The sequence below is a fragment of the Excalfactoria chinensis genome, chromosome 10, assembly GCF_039878825.1.
Source record: "Excalfactoria chinensis isolate bCotChi1 chromosome 10, bCotChi1.hap2, whole genome shotgun sequence".
NCBI lineage: Eukaryota > Metazoa > Chordata > Aves > Galliformes > Phasianidae > Excalfactoria > Excalfactoria chinensis.
Genome location: NC_092834.1, coordinates 18,591,668 through 18,610,968, shown reverse-complemented (window position 1 = coordinate 18,610,968; position 19,301 = coordinate 18,591,668). Strand labels below are relative to the sequence as shown.

The window sequence follows — 19,301 nt, the reverse complement described above, 5'->3', positions numbered from 1 at the left end:
TGAAAAAGCAAGGTAATTGATAAAGATGCTAGCAGAAGTGACATTTGGACAGCTGTGTCTTTGATAGGATGCAAGGTGTAAGGAAAGGTGAGAAAATAGAAGCAGAGCTTAGAGTCTGGTAGGCATCTCTGCAAAAGATGGGCAGGGTGGAGGGCTGTCATTAGAAGAGAGAGGGGACGTGTGCTGTGTAACCTTAGGGGTTGTAGAAGTGATTGGAAAGTGAGGATGTGAAAGCCCAGTGTCATCCAGTAAGGGATGATTTTAGCAACTGCGAGTTCAGGTTTTGCAACACAAGGGGCACAGGAGGCAGATGGTTTGTGAGTCAAAATAAATGACGTAGAAACTGAAATTCTTAAAATTATGGCTGAGGTTGTAAGGAGAGAAGATTATAGACTGAGAAAGTTGAGAATTGATTTACTTGATGCAGCACTGTCTATATATGGGATATTATGCCTGGACTTGATGCATGTTCCCTTATTAAAACTTGATTGGTTTTAGGTATCTGTTTGGATCTGTATTTTTCTTTTAACTAATAACTGAGTTTTTATTATTATTTTTCATCTGTAAGTTTCTGCTAGTGAAATGATGCATGTATTTAGAGAGAGCCTTGGGAAGGGAGCTTAGCTATCGTGAAGCCCACTGAAGAAATTTTTTGCTGGCCATTTCTGCGCACACTGGTTATCAAAATAATCCAAGCCAAAATAGCTAAGCAGACTGGTTGGCTGTAGGGTAGGACAGCAAAGAGATGTGCCAGTGGATGATGGGCAGGAGGTGCAGAGCTGGTGTGCTGGGGCTGCACATTGCTGAAAGCTGTGCTGCCAAAGCTGTGTCACCCAGCTCCACACTGAACGTGCTGGAGGGTGCAGGCTGCTGGTCCTTGTTCTAGTGGGGTATTAAGGGAAAGCTAATGCAGAGATTAAGGTGAGCTTTTGAAGCAGTAATTCCTTGATGATTTTTCTTAGAGCAGAAGCATCCTGGTAATCTCCATCCCAGTCCTGTAACTGGGATGCCTCGGGTGCCCTTTCTGTATAAAAGCTTTCAAAAGGCTGGGTGTGGGAAGGGCTGGGGCTTGGGGGGGGGCTCTGGTGGGGGATTTTGGTTTGAATATATGAAGAACAAGGGCTCTTTAAAACATTTGCTTTCCAAAAATATCACTTCTGTTCTTCTTGTGTTTCAGTCTGAGGCCTCAATCTTTTTTTATTTATATATATATTTTGTTGTTGTTGTTGTTGTTGTTAGCCTCTTTCAGTTTCTGTAGTCCAGGTTCCGTGCCTTACTGTCAGCATAGCTCCATGTTCTCTGCTGCAGCTCTGCGGTGGTTGTGTTCAGGACGACTTCTGTAGTCTGGGGACATCTCTTAAATGTGAATTTTGCCTACATCCCTTAACTTTCTGTAGCAGTGAAGAGGATCTAAAGCTAATGTAAATCACCTCTACTTGCGCTGAAGCTGGTTCCCTTTCAGTTTGTATCAGCAGTAAGTGAAAGCGAAGGGTTTTGTGCCCCAAGTTCAGCTTCCAGTGCGGTGTTAATGGGGATCCTGTCATAGCTGGATGCAGCTGAGCGAGAAAATTGGCTGTGGGCATTTCATGGTGATGCCTGTATGTGAGAAGGGAAATTGCTCTGAATTTCTGCTCCAGTGTGCTGTGCACAGCTGGGCTGGAACTCTTGTAAATGGATCTGCTTTGGCTCAGAGTTCATTCTGCAATTGTTTTAGGGCAGCGGAAGGGTCAGTGGTGTAATCTCTTTGCAGGCACTTTTCTGAGCCAAACTGGGCCTTAACTCCAGTCTTTGTGATTCACAAACACCTCCATGTTCTCTGGGGTTGTGCTTACCACTCCAGAAGGGTTGGGTTAATGTGGCTTTCTGTCCTTCATTCTGCTTCAGCTGCTGTTGGTTTTGTTGGCTTCCCCCCCAACCCTTCTGAAGAAGCTAATAAATAGAAATGGGAATAAAATGAAGTGTTCTGAAGTAGGAGAGCTTCTGAGTGTTTTTCTGTCTGTGTGAATGTGACTTCTGGAAGAAGAAAAAGCCTGAGTGTTGTGTGGCAGGCAAAGTGGAGTTACATAAAACTTGCAGCAAATAACTCTTGATTAAAGTGTAGGTTATGGGAGCATATGAGAAACACAGACATTACACAATTCAAATCATATCCTCGTAACATGCTTTAGAAATAACTGACTAATGAATGTCTCAAATTGCTGCCAGACTTCTTTGAAGGATCACGGAAGACTCAGGGAGAGATAAAAATGTGACATCTGGAACCAAGTTACAACTTCTCGTACAAAGCAGGAGTGTTGCAAAAGGAAGAAAAAGCCGCACAGTCTCCAAGATGACGATGATGTTTTGGTGTTTGTTTTTAAATGTTATTAATTCCTGACATCTGATTTGCTGGATGTGATTCTGCTGAGTCCTCTGATGCTTCTCTCAGAAGCACAGGATCTGTTCCTTGTGGTGGCAGCACTCAGCAGGCGGGCTGTCACTTGGTGCGTGCCATGATGACTGCTCTTTCCTGTGTACATCACTTGGGCTCTATAGACAAGTAAATACAACCTGCTGTTGTGTTGCCTGGCCACTTCGTGCAGTTCTTAGTGGTCAGCCCCTGCTTGTAATACAGAGGATTGGTGTTCCGTGCCCCTGTGGAGTGCTGTGTTGAGGCAGGTGTTTCTCCAGCTGCACCTTATTCTCCCTGTGTCTTCCTTTTTATTCTCACGTTGCGTGCTTCTTGCAGAGCCTGAAGAAGTTAACAGTTGGTGTTGATGCCCCTTGCTAGCTGAAATCAAAATATAACCAGCCTCAACGTGGTGATTTTTTTGGATCTGGTGAGAAAGTACTTCTTGCTCTGCTACAAGGGCAAAGGTGCCTTCTCCTCCTGTTTGTGCTGAGTCTGCTTTAAATACTGGGAGGGATCAAAGTTGAGAAGTTCTCTTCTAGCCATGCCAAAAAGCTTCATTTCCCAGCACAAATCAGTTAGGAAAAAATGCCATAAAAGACAACAACGACAGCTCAGACTGCCCTGAATGTTAATTCCTACTTGTAGCTCACCCTTTAACTGCTGACCAAAGCGCTCTCAAAATATTCCTTGCCTAGAAGTCCTGGAGATGCTTTAATTTCCTATTTATGGGTTCAAATGATGGTTCACTGGTGCTGAAGTTCCTTGTTGGAATCAGGGGCTCCTCCAGCATTTGGGAAGGGCTGAGGTTGTCCTGACATCAGTGTGTGTCCTGCAGCAGTTTCTTCTAGCCAGTTTCTTCTCTCCTACAGAAACTTTTTCTGCTTCAGATTCAATCTGCAGCACTTCAGATCATGGCTTTCAGATTGCTTGGCAGGTTCTGAAGTTTTCTCCTTCCTCTGGAGCCTGATTTCTTAATCTCTCCTCTGCTCACAGTGAACCTTCTTGGACTTGTTATAGCTTTGTGTTTTATTATAAATGATGTTTTCTATTACTCACAGTATTTTGGACAGTGCAGAAGAAATTATGCAGTTCAGTTTCACACTTTGATAATCCGTCATTAGCTGCTTGCTGCAGCTCGTTCTTATGGTCAGATTAGGAGCAGTGGAGCATTTACTGATGGCAGAGCTATCCACGTGTGTACTGATGTGGTGCTGAACTTTACGTATTAAGTAAATGAGGCTTCTGCAAATCTGTACTGCTGTTAAGAGCAGCCCTTTCAACAGCAAGATAAAAAAGGGCACTGAAATGGAGAGAAAGCATCTTTGCATTGTTTGTAATGGCAGATTATCAAGAAGTGTCTCTAAGGACATCACTGAACGTGTGGCCTGTGCTCCTCAGAAGTTGAGATTCAGTCTGGTTCAGAGAAATATTGTGAAAGGCAGGAATGTGGTTTTGGGGAGAAGGCTGCCACGCATCAGTGCTGCGCTGAGTTCATCAGCATGCGTTTTGAGTTTTAGGACAGGAAGGTTTTTCTGATTGTTGATGATTTTGATGCAGTTTGGTGGTACTTTCCATCTCAAATGTCTCGTTGATAGAATGAAAGCAGTGACTGAAGGGCAGGTGGGCAGGAGAAGGAGCTGGGTGCTCCTCTAAACTGGGTAGATTCCTGGAGAGTAACTAACTAATGCAGCCTTTCTTTCAGACGTGTCAGGTGTGCCAGATGATGTTGCCCAACCAGTGCAGCTACTGCGCCCACCAGAGGATCCATGCTCACAAATCACCGTACTGCTGCCCCGAGTGTGGGGCTGTCTGCCGCTCTGCCTATTTCCAAACTCACGTCAAAGAGAACTGCCTGCATTACTCCCGCAAAGTCGGCTTCAGGTTTGTGCAAATTAAATGCTGAAGGGGCAGGAGGGAGTGGGAAACTGGATATAGGTTTTGGAAATCTTAAAGCAGAAACTGAAGAGAATGTAACACAGAATTGGTGTAGTTTTCTGTGGAATGAAGCGCATTTGAAATGGGAAATGACTAAGTGAATTTAAGGGGAGGTTTCAGAGAGTAGACATGATTTTGAGGCAACTTTAAGTTGAAAGGTGCTGGCATTACCTCCAGGTCACAAGCGGTCCCCTTGAGATTACTCTTCACAGCCAAAAGATGGCAGATCTTGATCCTCCACATCTCTCTGAGGACTCAGCGTATGTCAGTTGTCACGGACCGAGGGATGCACTTTGTAGATTATTTTATCTCCAAACTCTTCTTATGAGCTGAGAGAAATGGGGGAAGGCTCCCAAGGCTCTGGATGTGCTGGTATATCTGCACTTGCGTTGTCATTGCTGCAGCCAAACTGATTGCTTTAATAAAAGATATTATGTTTTCCCACATGCTTTTCCTCATTTTTATGTGTAGATGAAGATGATTTACTTGGGAGATGAGTGATGGACTAGCTGACCTTTTAGGTTTCCTTAGAATTCAGCTTTTTCTTCGTTTGCCATTAAATACCATGATGTATAAAGGGAATGGGACAATTTCTGCTTTGGAGCTGTTCTTTTAAAATGTTTGCCATTTGAGGAAGCCTGCACCGTGTGGTTTCTTCTGAATTTTTCAAGGGCCGTTTCTTTCAGTCACAGAGAAAAGAGACATATCCATCTGATTTTGAATTTAATTATATACAGACAGAGTTTTTGGGTATTTTTAATGTGGGATCTGATTAGAGGAGGCATAGCACACAACAAAGAATTAATTCTGTTTCAAATTAAATGGCTGTGATACTGTGGCTGTTTGAAAATGGAATTAATGTTGGAAAAGGAGGAATGCTGAAAAAGAGGGATGGGAGAAGATGTCAGAAAACGAGCCCTGGCCAGCTGATGGGCTCTCAGTCTACAGCAGAGGCTGGTCCTGCTTCTTAAGTGTGTGCCCTTGCATTTTTTTTTGAAAGCATGATTAATTCCAGATTTATAGCATCTTTATAATGCCTCCTTAATCCTTATCAGCAATGTCAGCTTCCATCCATCCACAGATGTCTAGCAAATATTTGCTTTTTGTGCTGGGAGAAGTAATGAATGTCTGAAACAAGGCAGGGTTTTAGCTTTTACCGGCTTCTCCAAAAGTTACATTTCTCTTCTTTAATAAGCTGGTGCTTATCTTTGGCAACTGAACCCACCACGTAGGGGAGCACTGGCTGTGCCTTCCCTGTCGTCCTTCCTGTCTCTGCTGCCAGTCTGGCATTATTGCATTCCTTCAAAACAGAAGAAATAAATTCAAGTTGTAGAATCAAATCTAGATAATCCATGGCATCTGTCCTATGGTCACGTAGCGACTTTTGTTCTTTCCTTTCCTTTTCGTTATTTGCAGAGCTGAAAAGCCAAGGGTTTATTTTAAATCCTGTCCAGGGTCAGCTCAGCTTTTCCTTCTCCATGGTATATCTCTGCTTTCCTTGAATTTCTGACTCGTGTTTTGCTTTGTTTTTCTGATCAGCCCTTGTTCCATCTCCTTTTCTTCTAATATCTCAGCATGTCCCAGGTTTGGGGTAGGATTGTTTGAGTTCAGGTTTTAGTCATGCCTAGCAGTTGCATTGCAGTTGAGAAGGGTCTTCTACATTTTAACATGAAAATCAACAAGCCTGCCCAAAATGCTGTCAGGTTCCAAGTGTCACCTCCCCATCTTTCCCACACTGACCATGTGGCACACGTTTTCCTGCTTGCTGCTGTTTGGAGAGTTCAGGAGCTGGATGCTGGCAGAGGGTTAAGACAATGTCTTGTAGCCTTATCTTATCTCGTAGGATTCTTTCCAAGACTCATACAGCACCCTTCCTTGCCCTGAGGCTATCCTGGACTCTTCTCCTGCAAATTATCCCCTTGTGCTTGGATTATAGTGGGATTCACAATTTACAAAAGTTACATGGCAAGCCTGTGACATCCTCCATCCACTTTGCTCTGCTAATTAGTTTACTTTATTGAAGTTCATCTTTCTGGCCCTGAGATTCTTGATTACAAAGTGTCTTTTGTTTAAACTTCCATTTTACTATAAATTAAATTAACCTGTGATCATTTGACCCTGAGATAGTAATTATTTCATCCCCTAAATATTTATAAAGTGTTTCATGCTTGCCAAAACGGAGTGTAATGCAGAGCTGTCTCTGGTTGATTTGAGAAGTGTTTATGGGGGAAGCCTATTGAGTATTCCTGGTTGTACTGTCTGTACCTTCCTGCCAGGATTAGGGCTTTCTCTCCCATTTATTCTTGGAGATCTGTTCTTCCTGATAACGGAGTTCTTGGTGCAACCCTAATGGAAGTCTCTCTCCCCAGCTGACATGGCTGAGGTTCGGGCTCCAAGGCTGAGCAGAATATTTTCATGTTTTCCCAAGGATGACACTGGCTGTTGTCACTGCTTCCCTCTTGAAAATGAAGAAAGGAGCATTTCTGTGCATGTTTTGGGGGAGAGGGTTTGTCTCCTTTGGGCTGACTTTTGCCTAATGAGCTTTTGAACTATAACTTCAAAGCACAGACTTGTTTCCTAAGTGCTGTCAGGAGGCTCATTTGGAGGGAAGGATAATCTAGCAAACGTCAGAACAAAGGGAAAAGCAGTCCTACAGCTTAACTCCAGCCCCACTGGGGGAAACCATCTCTCACAGCTATTCCAGTCCCAGGCCAGAGGAGCACTGGTAAGGAGATGGAGCCTCATTTTCCCTCTCCATGCTGGTGCGTGGCTTCCCGTGAGTTGAGCTGTTGGATGTGTGCTTGGGAGAAGTATTCAAGTTAAATATAGGACAGCCTCAATCAGATGTTGCTATCATGGGAGAGGGCTGTTGGGAAGAGAGGGGTCACCCTGGCTTTGTTTGGGGCTACAGGGAGGAATCCTTTAGCTCCACCTGCAAGCTCTTCTTCCCATCTGTTTTTATGGAGCATCCCCAGACAAACACTATCCAGGCAACACCTGTGTCTTAATAGTTGCAGTGAGTGTAATTGCTTTCTGTTGCTGTTTTCAGTATCTTTGCTGCTTCTGTCATTATCGTCCTTTGCTTGGTATGGTATGGTGCAGGGTTGCTGAAAATTTCCTAGCTGAGTGTTCTTTTTTAGTACATCTGTTATGCTGCTTGGTACTACCTGGAGACCTCTTCAAATACCTTTATTTCAGTTCTTCGCTTGCACCTCTGATAGAATTGGCTTTCAGGGGTACAAGGCAGCATTTTTATATAGCATATTTTGCCTTCTTCATTCTGGGTCATTTTGGTCTCTGTAAATTTCCCTTATAAATGTGCTCCCTTGCTGATCTGATTCTGCCCAGATGATGAATTCCTGTATCACGTTCCTCCTTGATTCCTCTGCATTGTTACTGAAGAGACTAAACAAGGACCTGCTGTAGCATGGTGCTTGTCTCCTGCCATGCTGTCTTCCATTGGTATGTGCATCTTGGAAGCAGTATTGCAGCTCTGATTCAGCTCTCTCCTTCTGCATCCCCTAGGTGCATTCATTGTGGAGTTGTCTTCATGACCCTGGCATTACTGAAAGTGCACATTCACGAGAAGCACTGCGAAGTCTTCCACAAGTGTTCTTTTTGCCCAATGGCCTTCAAGTCAGCAGACAGCACCGTGGCTCACATGACCAGCCAGCACCCAGCAGAGCCTCACAAGACTACTCAGTAAGTATTTCATTATTATCTGCTCTTCTCCTTTGCTGGGTAGCTCCACAACTGCCTCTGCTTTCCATCTCAGTTGGTTTTTCTTCTTTCCTTTTTTTTGTTGTTGTTTGATTCTGTCCTCATATCAGAAGAGCTGCCCCTTTGTCTGCTGGCAGAGGTTCGTTCCTAACCATGGCGTGCTCTCCTTGATACAAATACTGCCTCCTTGGGTAGGAGAAGAGGAGTTTGGGCAGGGAATAGTGAAACATCTGCAAACCGATCTTAATTGTCACCTTCTGGTCTAGCTGGAGCCGGAGTGGCACCTCTTGATAGGTAGCCTCAGGGTAACTGCTGATTTTGGCACTCCAAAGCAAGGGGAGAGTTGTGCTGTGCAGTATTGCCCCAGAGAAAATCACTAGAGAGAAACCTTTTGTTGTTTCCACTCTGCTGAGCCCTGAGCTAATGCCAAAAATGCGTGCTGTAAGGGAGGGACCATGGAAAAGTGGAACCGAAAGGAATACATAGCAAGTGTACTCTGAGTCTGCACTTAATGTCACACACGTAGGTGGTTATGCATATGCATGTAAGTAAACTTATTTTTAGCAAGTTGTGGTATGTGCCGGGGGCTTTTTTTTTGTTTTTCCCAGTTGAGATAATAGTTCAGTGGTCCACGTGGTTGTATGTTGTCAATGCATTGAGAGAGCACAGCCCTCATCAGAAGCCCATCCCTTTTCGAAGTTCCTGAGATGACTTCTTCCACTGCCTTCTCAAGATAACTAATGAAGAGAGAGTGAGTTTTCTTTTTTAAATTGTTCCAGGGTGATCTACAAATGTTCTTGTGAGACTGTCTTTAACAAGAAGAAGCTGCTCCAAGAGCACTTCCAGCAGAATACCAACAAGTTGTTAGTGGGCGTGTTTAAGTGTCCACAGTGTCAGCTGGTGTATATGCAGAAACAGCAGTTAATGCAGCACGTTAAGGTAGGTAACTCCCACCACTTAATGATATGAGGTCCTAGTTTCTGAGTTCACAGAGAGTTTGCTTTGACTAAAGAAATAGAATGTTCTTGAGCAATACGTTAATAGAAAAACAGACAGCAAAAATTTATGTTATTATCTGGAAAAATCAGTTGAGCACTTTGGATTACTTGGTAACACTGCAGGTGGTTACTCTCCTCCTTGTCTAATTTAACCTTGTGACAAAGGCTTACTTTCTACAGATAAATCTTTCTGATTGTTAACTGTTTTGTATTAAACCCAAGGAAGTGATTAAGCTTTGGGAAGCAGGGAGAAGTGTTCTCTGCCCACAGTACTACTGAATTTGTGTAAGGAAGGCTGGATCTCCCTCTTCTGTGTGCATGCATAAAAAAGGAGGGCTTTGGTTCCTTGTCCCTTTTGCAGCTGCCTCCAAGAGAGGCGGCACAGAATTTGACACCTGCTTCCCTAACTTGCCTGCAGAACCAAAGGAGATTGCTAGAGGAGAATGACTGAGGCAGAAGGTTCTGCCCTGGAGGTGCCAGCCTTCAGGAGGTAGCTATGTTAAACTGTCACGTGAAGTTTCTAAGCCACTACCAATCATACTTGAGAAGTTGTGGCAGTACAGTGAAGCTCTGAGTGACTGGAAAAGGGAAAATATAACCTTGTTTTTAAAAATGGAAGACCCAGGGGACTACAAGGCAGTCATTCTCATATTGTATCCAGCAAGATCATGGAACAAATCCTCTTACAAAGTATGGTAATGTACATGGAAAACAGAATGGCTTCACTAAGGGAAAATTGTGCCTGAAAATGTGGTCTTCTATAACATCTTTACAATAATGGTGGAGAAGGGAAGAGCAAATTATGTCATTTATGTGGAGGTTTGCAAAGCATTTGACAGTGTCTCATGTGACATCCTGATCTCTACAGTAGTCGTGCATTTGACAGATGGAACACTCAGGTCACTGGCTTGATGTCTGCATGCAGAGCAGTGATGACTGATGATCGTCCTGGGTCATTAATGAAACCATTGTTATTTAACATCATGTCAGTGACATGGACAGTGGGTCGGAATGCACCCTCAGCAAGTTTACTGGCAACACCATGCAGTGTGGTGCGATCAACACCCTGGAGGGATGGGCCAGAGGACCTCAGCAGACCTGACAGGTGGGCCTGTAAGAACCTTATGAGGTTCAGCACGGCCAGATGCAAGGTCCTGGGTCAGGACAATCCCAAGTACAAATGCAAGCTGAGCAGTAAGTGAATACAGAGCAGCCTTATAGGGAAGGACTTGGGTGTCCTGGTGGATGGAAAGCTCAACATGAGCCAGCAGTGTTCACTCATAGCCCAGAGAGCCAACTATATCCTGAGCTGCACCCAGAAATATAGCTGGCAGGTTGAAGGAGGTGATTCTCCTCCTCTGCTCTGCTCTTCAGAGACCCCACTGCAGCACTGTGTTCAACTCTTGGACACCCAGCACACAAATAACGTGGAGCTGTTGGTGCAAATTCAGAGGAGAGCCACAAAGGTGCTCCAGACCTCTGAGCATCCCTGCTATGAAGACAGGCTGAGAGAGCTGGGGGTTATTGAGAGACCCTGGGAGTGTAGTGACAGGGCGAAGGGGGAATGGCTTTAAACCTAAAAGGGGAGATTTAGATTAGATAGTGTATGAAAATTCTTTACTCAGAGGGCAGTGAGGTGCTGGCACTGCTGCCCAGAGCTGTGGGTGCCCCATCTCTGGAGGTGACAAGGACACAGGTGGGCCCTGGGCAGCCAAATCTGGGGGCAGCCAGTCTGTGCAGTGGTGGAACTGGGTGGGCTTGAGGGTCCCTTTCAACCCAACCTTTTCTATGGTTCTGTGAAACATATGGAAAGCCTGTTGTCCATTTGGTGGATGTTCTTGGCAGAATGTGTCTGTGGGCTTGCAGATCTGATTGTCTTGTAACGTGTGAACGCCACGTTTTCCAGTTGCTTCAGTCAGTATATTTCTGTGCACACTAACCACACTTCTGCAGAAATCCTCTTAGATTTCCTGGTTGCATTCTGAAGAAAGGGCATGCAAGCCTTAGTTCTCTTTGATCAGAAAAAACAGTGACATGATTTTGTTTTTTAAAAAACAGTGCTGTTTGTTTTGTTTCTATGTAAAAGGCCAGGAGTTTCAGTAGCTCACTCCTAAAAGAGGAAAAAGTCACAACTACTACTTCGCTCTTTCCCTCCATGCCTTTAAATTGTAAATCTGGAAATGCTCTGCATGCGTTAATGAATTAAAATTTGAAACCCTCCTGTGAAGCTGATGATTGGTAATCTTACTGTATTATCGCTGGGAAAACAGAGTTGAGATTAAGACTGGGACCTTCAAAGCCCCAGTGCTTGTAGCTGGGCTTCAGCTGAAGCCAACCTCATTTGCAGGTTCCAATCCCAATAACTTGTCCATAGCAGTTTCTGCACAGGCTGACTGATGTTGGCACAACAGAACTTTCTACATTTTAATCACTGGGCTGTATTTGGCCATCAATTGAGATTGTAATAGAAGGCGGCTTTTTGGCCGTGGCAAGGTGATAATTGCATTAACCCATCCATTTTCCTATCAGATAGCACTGCTTTATGCCATATGGAGTTTATAGGAGTTGCTGTCTGAAAGTCAGCTCACTTTCTGTGCTCCGTTATTCTTTTTTCCTTCCAGTGGTGTAATAACAGCAGGCATGGAGTAATGGGTGATAATGTACTCTCCACTTATATAACACTTGAGATTTCCAGATAAGGAGAAAGGGGAAGTGTTTGTGTAACCCTAAATAGCGAGCGGTGCTGTGCCCTGCTATTACGTCAGAGCTTCTGTAGGCATCAGTTGGCTCAGGTGCAAAGCACAAGCTTCTCACATCAGACCTTGTGTTTTGAACCTTGTTTTGTGCCTAACCCAAGGAAAGGCTTCCAAGTGCCCCGGGGCCTTTGTGTGTTGAAACTTTACCCGGTATTAATTACTATGCACAATTAAACCTCTAAATTATCCTTTTGTGTGGATGAACTATTGTTGTTGCTAGGGGAATTTCCTAAGGTTTTTTTCATATGTTGTTGTTTTATTTGTTTTTGCTTTCCCACAGCTCTTCAATTCTTATTATTTTCTTTATGTTGATTTTTCTTTGTTAAAATAACTTTTTGGGGGACAGGGATTTTGGCCTGTTGAACAAGCAAAGAGCCTGAAGACACGTTCCATATAAGGCTGATATCTGGCTTTGTGCTTGCTTTTATTTCTCAAGCTTTTAATTCTGAAAATGTGAATAGCAGTAGTCATTGAATCATAGAATCACAAGGTTGGAATGGACCTACAAGATCATCTAGTCCAACTGTTCTGCCATTACTGATGTGACCACAAGCTACTAAACCAGCTCTCATAGCTCCTCATCCAGACATGATCATGAAATTGTAGAATTCTCTGTTCTTGGAGATGTCAGAAGGGAGACCAGCACAACTTGAATGTCCAGAGGGTGGACTTTGACCAGCTCAGGACGCTTCTTGCAGGGGTCTCTTGGGAGTTGCTCCTTAAGGGTAAGAGGGTCCAGGAAGCCTGAACACTCCTCAAAGTAGAAATCTTAAAGGCACAAGAACCAGGCTGTCCCTGAATGCCACAAGGTGAGATGTATCACAGTATCACAGTATCATGTGAGTTGGAAGGGACCTTAGAGATCATCGAGTCCAGCTCCCGGGATTCGAGCCCTCTGTGTAGCAGAGAGGCAGTTCTACCACTTGTGCCACAGGGGGGATTCGAACCCCAGGCCTCCAGTGTTGCAAGCAGCAACTTATACCACTACCAACGGGTAGTGGTTAATGGAGTTAAGTCCAGCTGGTGACCCATTACAAGTGGTGTCCCCCAGGGGTCGGTACTGGGGCCCATCTTGTTTAATATCCTCATTAATGACCTAGATGAGAGATTGAGTGTACTCTCAGTAAGTCTGCAGATGACACCAAGCTGGGAGGTGGTGTTGATCTGCCTGAGGGTAGTGAGGCCCTTCTGAGGGATCTGGACAGGCTGGATTGCTGGGCTGAGTTGAATGGGATGAGGTTAGCAAGGACAAGTGCTGGATCCTGCACTTTGGCCACAATAACCCCATGCAGCTCTATAGGCTTAGGGTTGAGTGGTTGGATGACTGTGAAGAGGAAAGGGACCTGGGAGTGTTGGTTGATGCTTGGCTGGACATGAGCCGACAGTGTGCCCAGGTGGCCAAGAGGGCCAATGGCATCCTGGCCTGTATTAGAAATAGTGTGACCAGCAGCAGGGAGGTGATCATCCTTCTGTATTCAGCACTGGTGAGGCAGCACCTCAAGTTTGTGTTCAGTTTTGGGGTCCTCACTCCAATAAAGACATTGAGGCCCTGGAACGTGTCCAGTGAAGGGCAGTGAAACTGGTGAGGGGTCTGGAGCACAAGTCTTATGAGGAGCGGCTGAGGGAGCTGGGATTGTTTAGTTTGGAGAAGAGGAGGCTCAGGGGAGACCTCATTGCACTCTACAACTTCCTGAAGGCAGGTTGTGGTGAGGAGGGGCTTGGCCTCTTCTCCCAGGCAACGAACAGGACCTGAGGAAATGCCCAAAAGTTGTACCAGAAGAGGTTTAGTCTAGACATGAGGATAAGCTTTTTATTCTCAGAGGGTGGTCAGGCACTGGAATGGCTGCCTATGGAGTTGGTGGAGTCATAGTCCCTGGCAGTGTTCGAGAGTTATCTGGATGAGGAGTGACCATGACAGGAGCTACAAGTGCTGGTTTAGTGGCTTGTGGTAGCAATGGTAATGGGAGGACAGTTGGACTGGATGATCTTGTAGGTCCTTTCCAAACTTGTGATTCTCTTGATTCTTGAAGTAATGACAGTTAGCATTTCTCTCTCACTTTGTCTTCCCTTTTTATCTTGAGTGCTCAGGTCTCATACAAAATGTTAAACAGATAGCGCTGAGGAGTTCCTGTTGTCACACAGGGAACATAAATAGAAGCTTCATGTTTATTGGGAATGTCTCTTACTGAGGGAAGTGCTGTGGTCAGATTCGAGGAGAAATGGGAGGGTGCACAGGGGCCAGATGTTAACTTAGTGTTTGGAGGGGGCTTTTATTATCTATTTAAATGTGGTATTTATACATAACAGTATGCTTACAGATTACAAATAGGTGTTATGTTTGATGCTCTTATTTTTGTTTTCCAGGGTGTTCATGGAGTCCCCCAAAATCCTGAGGAACTCTTAAACTTTCGGCAGAAGTCTGAGAAGACGTCAAGGAACCAGGTTCATAACCCACAAAAGGAGCTGTCAGTGGCCAATGGGACTTCCCACTCACCTCTGCCAAGGAAAGACATGAGGATGGAAGGACACAATCCCGAATCCAAGTCCAAGCTGAGAAGAACTGGTTGGACTTGCAAGGAATGTTCGCAGTGGTTCCCTGATCGGGAAACCTACGTGTCCCATATGAAGAGAAGTCATGGAAGGGTAAGGACTCGCACAAAACATTTTATCTTTGTAATGAGATACTTCTAGCAAAAGAGTTTGGTGACCATTAATATCTGAGGCAAAGAGAATCTGTTGGCCAGTTGACTGAGGAGTAAGAGCAGAATGCTTTCTGTCCTTGCTTATATGCTCTTCAACCTTATGTAACTTATCCATTTTGTTGTTCCTTCTCCCACTGCGTCTAATGGCAGGCTTTCTCCTGTGCTTGTTTATGTAAGTGGACAGAAAGTCCACTTCACCAGCTGTTGGTCCAACAGGTGGTCTAAACAAAGTTTCAGGACGATGTTGAGTTCTTAATGACACTGTATTATTTGGTAGATACAACAGGTATATGGAGTGCACAGAGCTGTCATTATAGGAACTGTAAACTCTCAGTTTTTTGGTTTTATTCAATTCTGGCCTTGCCCCATGACTTAGTTCTGTCAAGTTAAGCCTTACTTGCTGACAGAACGTAGGCCAAGATGTGTGTGCCAGATTTCTCAGTACCTTGGTATCAGGACTTCTTGTTTGAGTCACCCTTCTTGAATCCCATGAGCAGACACTGTGGAAATGTGGTTCACTGGCCTCGATGCCTGCTAACCTAGTGTGGGGATTGCTGGGTTGTACACTTAAATATCAAGATGTGGGCAGGGTGAGGGTGCTGAATTTTCCCATTTGAATTCTATAGGAGGAGGAAATTTGCCAAATTTTTCAGTTTAATACATAATATGTCTTTGTTGTTTAAGATGATTCTAAGTGGACTGCACACAGGGTATACAAAGGAGAACATGAAAAGGAGAAAGCTAGCTACAGGGCAGAGTTTGGTATCATAAATGGGTAACAGGTGGTACTGTATGATGCTCTCTAACATACTGCCCTTCTATTGTGCTGAGCTAGGAGAGGGAAGCTGTACTTCACACTGGGTCCTGCCATCTCCTGGTTGAGAATAGACCTTCTCTTGAATTAATTCTGCAGAGTCCTACGGCAAAATGACTGCACAGCAAAAGCGTCTAATGCAGTTCCTATCTTCGAAAAAAAAAAAAGCAAGCATGTGGCTTAACTAGTTTAATAAGACCAGTGCTCCAGTACTGTTATTAGCCAACTGCTGGGCTGAATGTAAGTGAAACCCCAAAATTTCAGTTGCCTTTATCAGTGGAGGAGGGTTGTTTTGCACCCAAGAGGTAAGGTCCAGATGAGCAGCAGGGGAAAGTCAGAATAAGGAAGTCAGTGCCTTTTTGTCTCCATGCTACTGAAAGATGTTTCTGTTCTTCTGCTAGGCTATGAAGAGATATCCCTGTCGACAGTGTGAACGCTCTTTTAATGCCTCCAACAGTCTGCGTAGACACATCCGCAACAATCACGATACAGCAAAGAAAGTTTACACTTGCTGGTATGTACTGAATACCACATTTCAAATTTGTACTTGGTGATGGGCTAACCTTTCATGTTTGGAAGCCCTTTGTAGTATATCATGCCTACTCATCCTACACCAGGCTAGAAATGACTGAGGGAGAGTGAGAAGACAAATATTTTAAATGTAAGCAACTTGGTGGCTAAAATAAGTCCTTGGGTTGGACTCAACAACGCCCTTTTGGAAACTTAGGGTAAGGTTTGATTTGAGAACTGCAGGTCCAGCATGACATTTATAACAGCCTTATGGAACAGCCAAGAAAATACTGATCTGATCTTTGCTTCTTGGTTTCAGTAGTTATGCATTGTGCTTGTGTCTTCCCAATGGAAAAAATGGCACAGAAGGTGTATCAAATGCTAAGGGGTTGGGGCTGTAGGCCCTTTTATGCTGGTAGAAGTGTCTGCACAAGCTGCAGCGGAGAATCAAGCTCTCTGGATTTGCTTGGGAGGATGCTCCTCAGAGTAGGAGGATGGATTTGGAGATTCCAGATGAGCTGCGTGAATCAGCAGTGAATGAAAACCTTGGCTGGTGAACATATTTTAAATGAGAATACAGTGTCAGTTCAGGACAAAGCTCAGTGCTTACAAAAATACCCCTGCAACTGTTCTTATCTGCTGTTGCAGAATAAGTCATATGCTGAATGATCACACAAGCTTAGTTCCTGTCTCAGATTCTGAGGCATTTTCTTTAAACAGAATTCAAGCACATTTGTGTTTGAAAGGACGTTTGCACTAATGTAGATTAGGGGATTTTTTTGTTGTTGTTCAACTGAAATTTTGTATGAATGCAAGTGTTTCTGAGGAATGTGCTTTGGATTTTCGCACTTAGATGACCAGAAAATGGCTTTGAAGTGTACCTCTTTAGTGTGCTCTGTTCCTGTGGCCCACATGGTGAACTGCGGTAGCTTTGAGAAAATGGATGAAGTATTGGTGTCATCACCACTAGAGCCTGATACGAGCAAATTCCCAATGCATTTTCAGCCAGAATTTCTCAGCTTCCCTTTTCTTGTAACTGCACCATGACTTGCACCCTCTGGAGGAGGTGAAGCATTGGTTCCCAGTACATTTCATTTTGTTTTAACTTTGTGGGTTGTTGGAGTTACGTGCTCCTGGTGTGTATAAATCTATTCTCTTTTGGATCAATTGGTTTCAGAGTGGGGTGTATCAGAATCAAAATAGTATGGAAGGAGGATTTGTTTAGGAATAATGTCCTGGGATATGCATTAGTTTTACAGAGCCTAGGGTCCAGTTTTTCCTGTTACTTTTCAGAACAATGTGCAGCTGTAGATCTATGGTTCACCTGTGTGTTCATGGTCATGCATTATTTGCAGCAGAGAAAACTGAGCTACAAATTCCAGTGAATTGTGGTTGTGTTTAATTCTCAAGCTTGTAGTTGCTTCTTCTCAAAATCTGCTAATAAGGTCTTAATGAGAGAGTGGTTGTGCCCTCTTTAATCATTATATTTCAGTAAGTCTTTCATGAACAACACATTAAGCCTTCTTAAAACACTTGTGCCAATATCTTCAACAGCTGCTCTTTGTTTGGATCTCAGGGCTTCCGATTGGTCTTCCCTTCAGCTAGGTGACCTGAGCATGTCTCATTACTGAGCCTTCCTTTTAACAGACCCTGCAAGTATCAGTCTTGGTGTCTTAACTTTGTGTCATCCTCTTGTCTTGGATTTTCCCTTGAAGACCAGAAGCATGAGTAAAATCTGTCACAATAGTCTGGTATTTCTGTGGCTCCAGGTGTTGTGTCTTGTAGTTACCCTCTTGCATCTAACATTTGGAACTGTGATTTGCACTTCTTGCCCTGCTTAGGTCTCAGCCTTGTGTTAACTTTCTAGGGTGAAACCAGTGACAGAGGACTTGCTTAAGCTCCCTCCTGCCAAGTTTGTCACTGATGTAATTAGGAAAGCATCATTTAGCTATTCACGTGAAAAGAATTCCAAATTAGAACAAATGTATGTATTTTCTTTCATAATTCACTTGGTAATTGTGCTCAGACCTTGCTCTTATTTTCCCAGTCTTAGGTATGAACTGTCTGGTACACTTGATTTTCAGCATGTTTGTTTTTGATAAATACTGCTTAATAACCTCTCATCTTGCCTCCCTGAAGGAGAAAAATACATCATAATTAAATACTGATTTATCTTTTAAGCAATTTCTGTTTTTAAAAAATAAAATAAAATAAACCAACAGGAATAGTCAGTGAGTACATCTGTGTTTTAACATCATTACTGACCATTGCTTAATTCCTATCTAGTAGAGAAGCTGGAAGATCAGTAAGAATCTTTTTCTCTCCTGTTAAAAAAGGCCTTTTTCTCCCAGATACGCGTCACCCTCGATTTGCTGCTTTTCATCCCCTGCTGCCTGTGTTTCAGCTTGCAATTTGTGCATTGCAGAGAGATCTGATGTTAATTGCCTCATCGCTCAGGTTGATGCATAGCTTGTGGGCCTTCCCCACATCACACTGGCAAACAGCAGAAGAGTACAAAGTCAACCTTGGCTTTCCTGATTGCTTTCTGAGTGCTCTTTGCACCCGACTGTGCTACAGAGAGGTGTTTTTAGGTTCCTGCGAGACCCAGCATTTATTTCCAGTAGACCTTGGTCATCTGAGAGGGCAAGTTAATAGCTGGCTCTTCCATTTCACATCTCCTTTTGAAGCTTCAGCGTAGCTTCTGGCATCTCTTAAATCCTTCTGGGTTTTAATGTATTTACTTCCACATAAATTATGCATTTGTGAGTGCTTTTGGCCATGTGGGCTGGAAGTTCAGAGGTTTTGTAAGAATTTCAAGTGTGTCGTGATAAATGGTCCTGTGGATGTGATACTGCACTGGTTGTGGGACCTACAGGGCTCAGGGCTCCTCCTTGATACACACAAAATGAGGTTTCTCTGTGCATTGCTGTCCCGAAAGCTGCTTTTCTCCTGTTCTTCTTTCATCTTGATTACTTACCTTGTGCTTGTGCAGCATGTATCACAGCGGCCCTGATCTCCAGTCATCCCTGTATTTATTAAGTACTGTACTGTAAGTAATATATGCCCTACTTTCATCCTTGTTCATCCTTACTGCAGTAAACTTTTATTGTTTTTCTGTCAGGGATAATATTTTATTAGTAAAATGGTGATTTCCTGTCTCTTTTGGTAATCTAATAGTACATTAGTCAACAACTTCTGTCTCCTATGACACCTATTGGTTTGATGCATAATGAAGAGTTGTTTGGATGAAAGAGCAGTTGGGCATTTCCTCTAATAAATTCTCTTTGTTTTGTTTTTATTTCCAAGGTACTGCACAGATGAAAATCAGACTTTTCCTCAGCTGTTCATGCTGGAGAATCACATCAGCCTCATGCATGGCATCAAAAGCCCAGACTTATCCCAGATGGCCAAAGCAAAAGCTCCAGAGAGAGACACAGCAGAAGTAACTCATGCATTTTCATTGAAAAATAAATG

General features: G+C 43.8%; 1 protein-coding gene across 1 annotated transcript in view; it reads left to right on the top strand.

Moving 5' to 3' along the window:
- The window catches only part of ZNF592 (zinc finger protein 592), a 35,881-nt gene that overhangs the window by 13,501 nt on the left and 3,079 nt on the right, over positions 1-19,301 (top strand). Inside the window, exons 4-9 of the mRNA XM_072345340.1 lie at positions 4,095-4,273; positions 7,853-8,029; positions 8,827-8,986; positions 14,166-14,444; positions 15,719-15,831; positions 19,134-19,269. Coding sequence (XP_072201441.1) covers positions 4,095-4,273; positions 7,853-8,029; positions 8,827-8,986; positions 14,166-14,444; positions 15,719-15,831; positions 19,134-19,269 — 1,044 coding nt within the window. The remainder of the gene's footprint in view (positions 1-4,094; positions 4,274-7,852; positions 8,030-8,826; positions 8,987-14,165; positions 14,445-15,718; positions 15,832-19,133; positions 19,270-19,301) is intronic.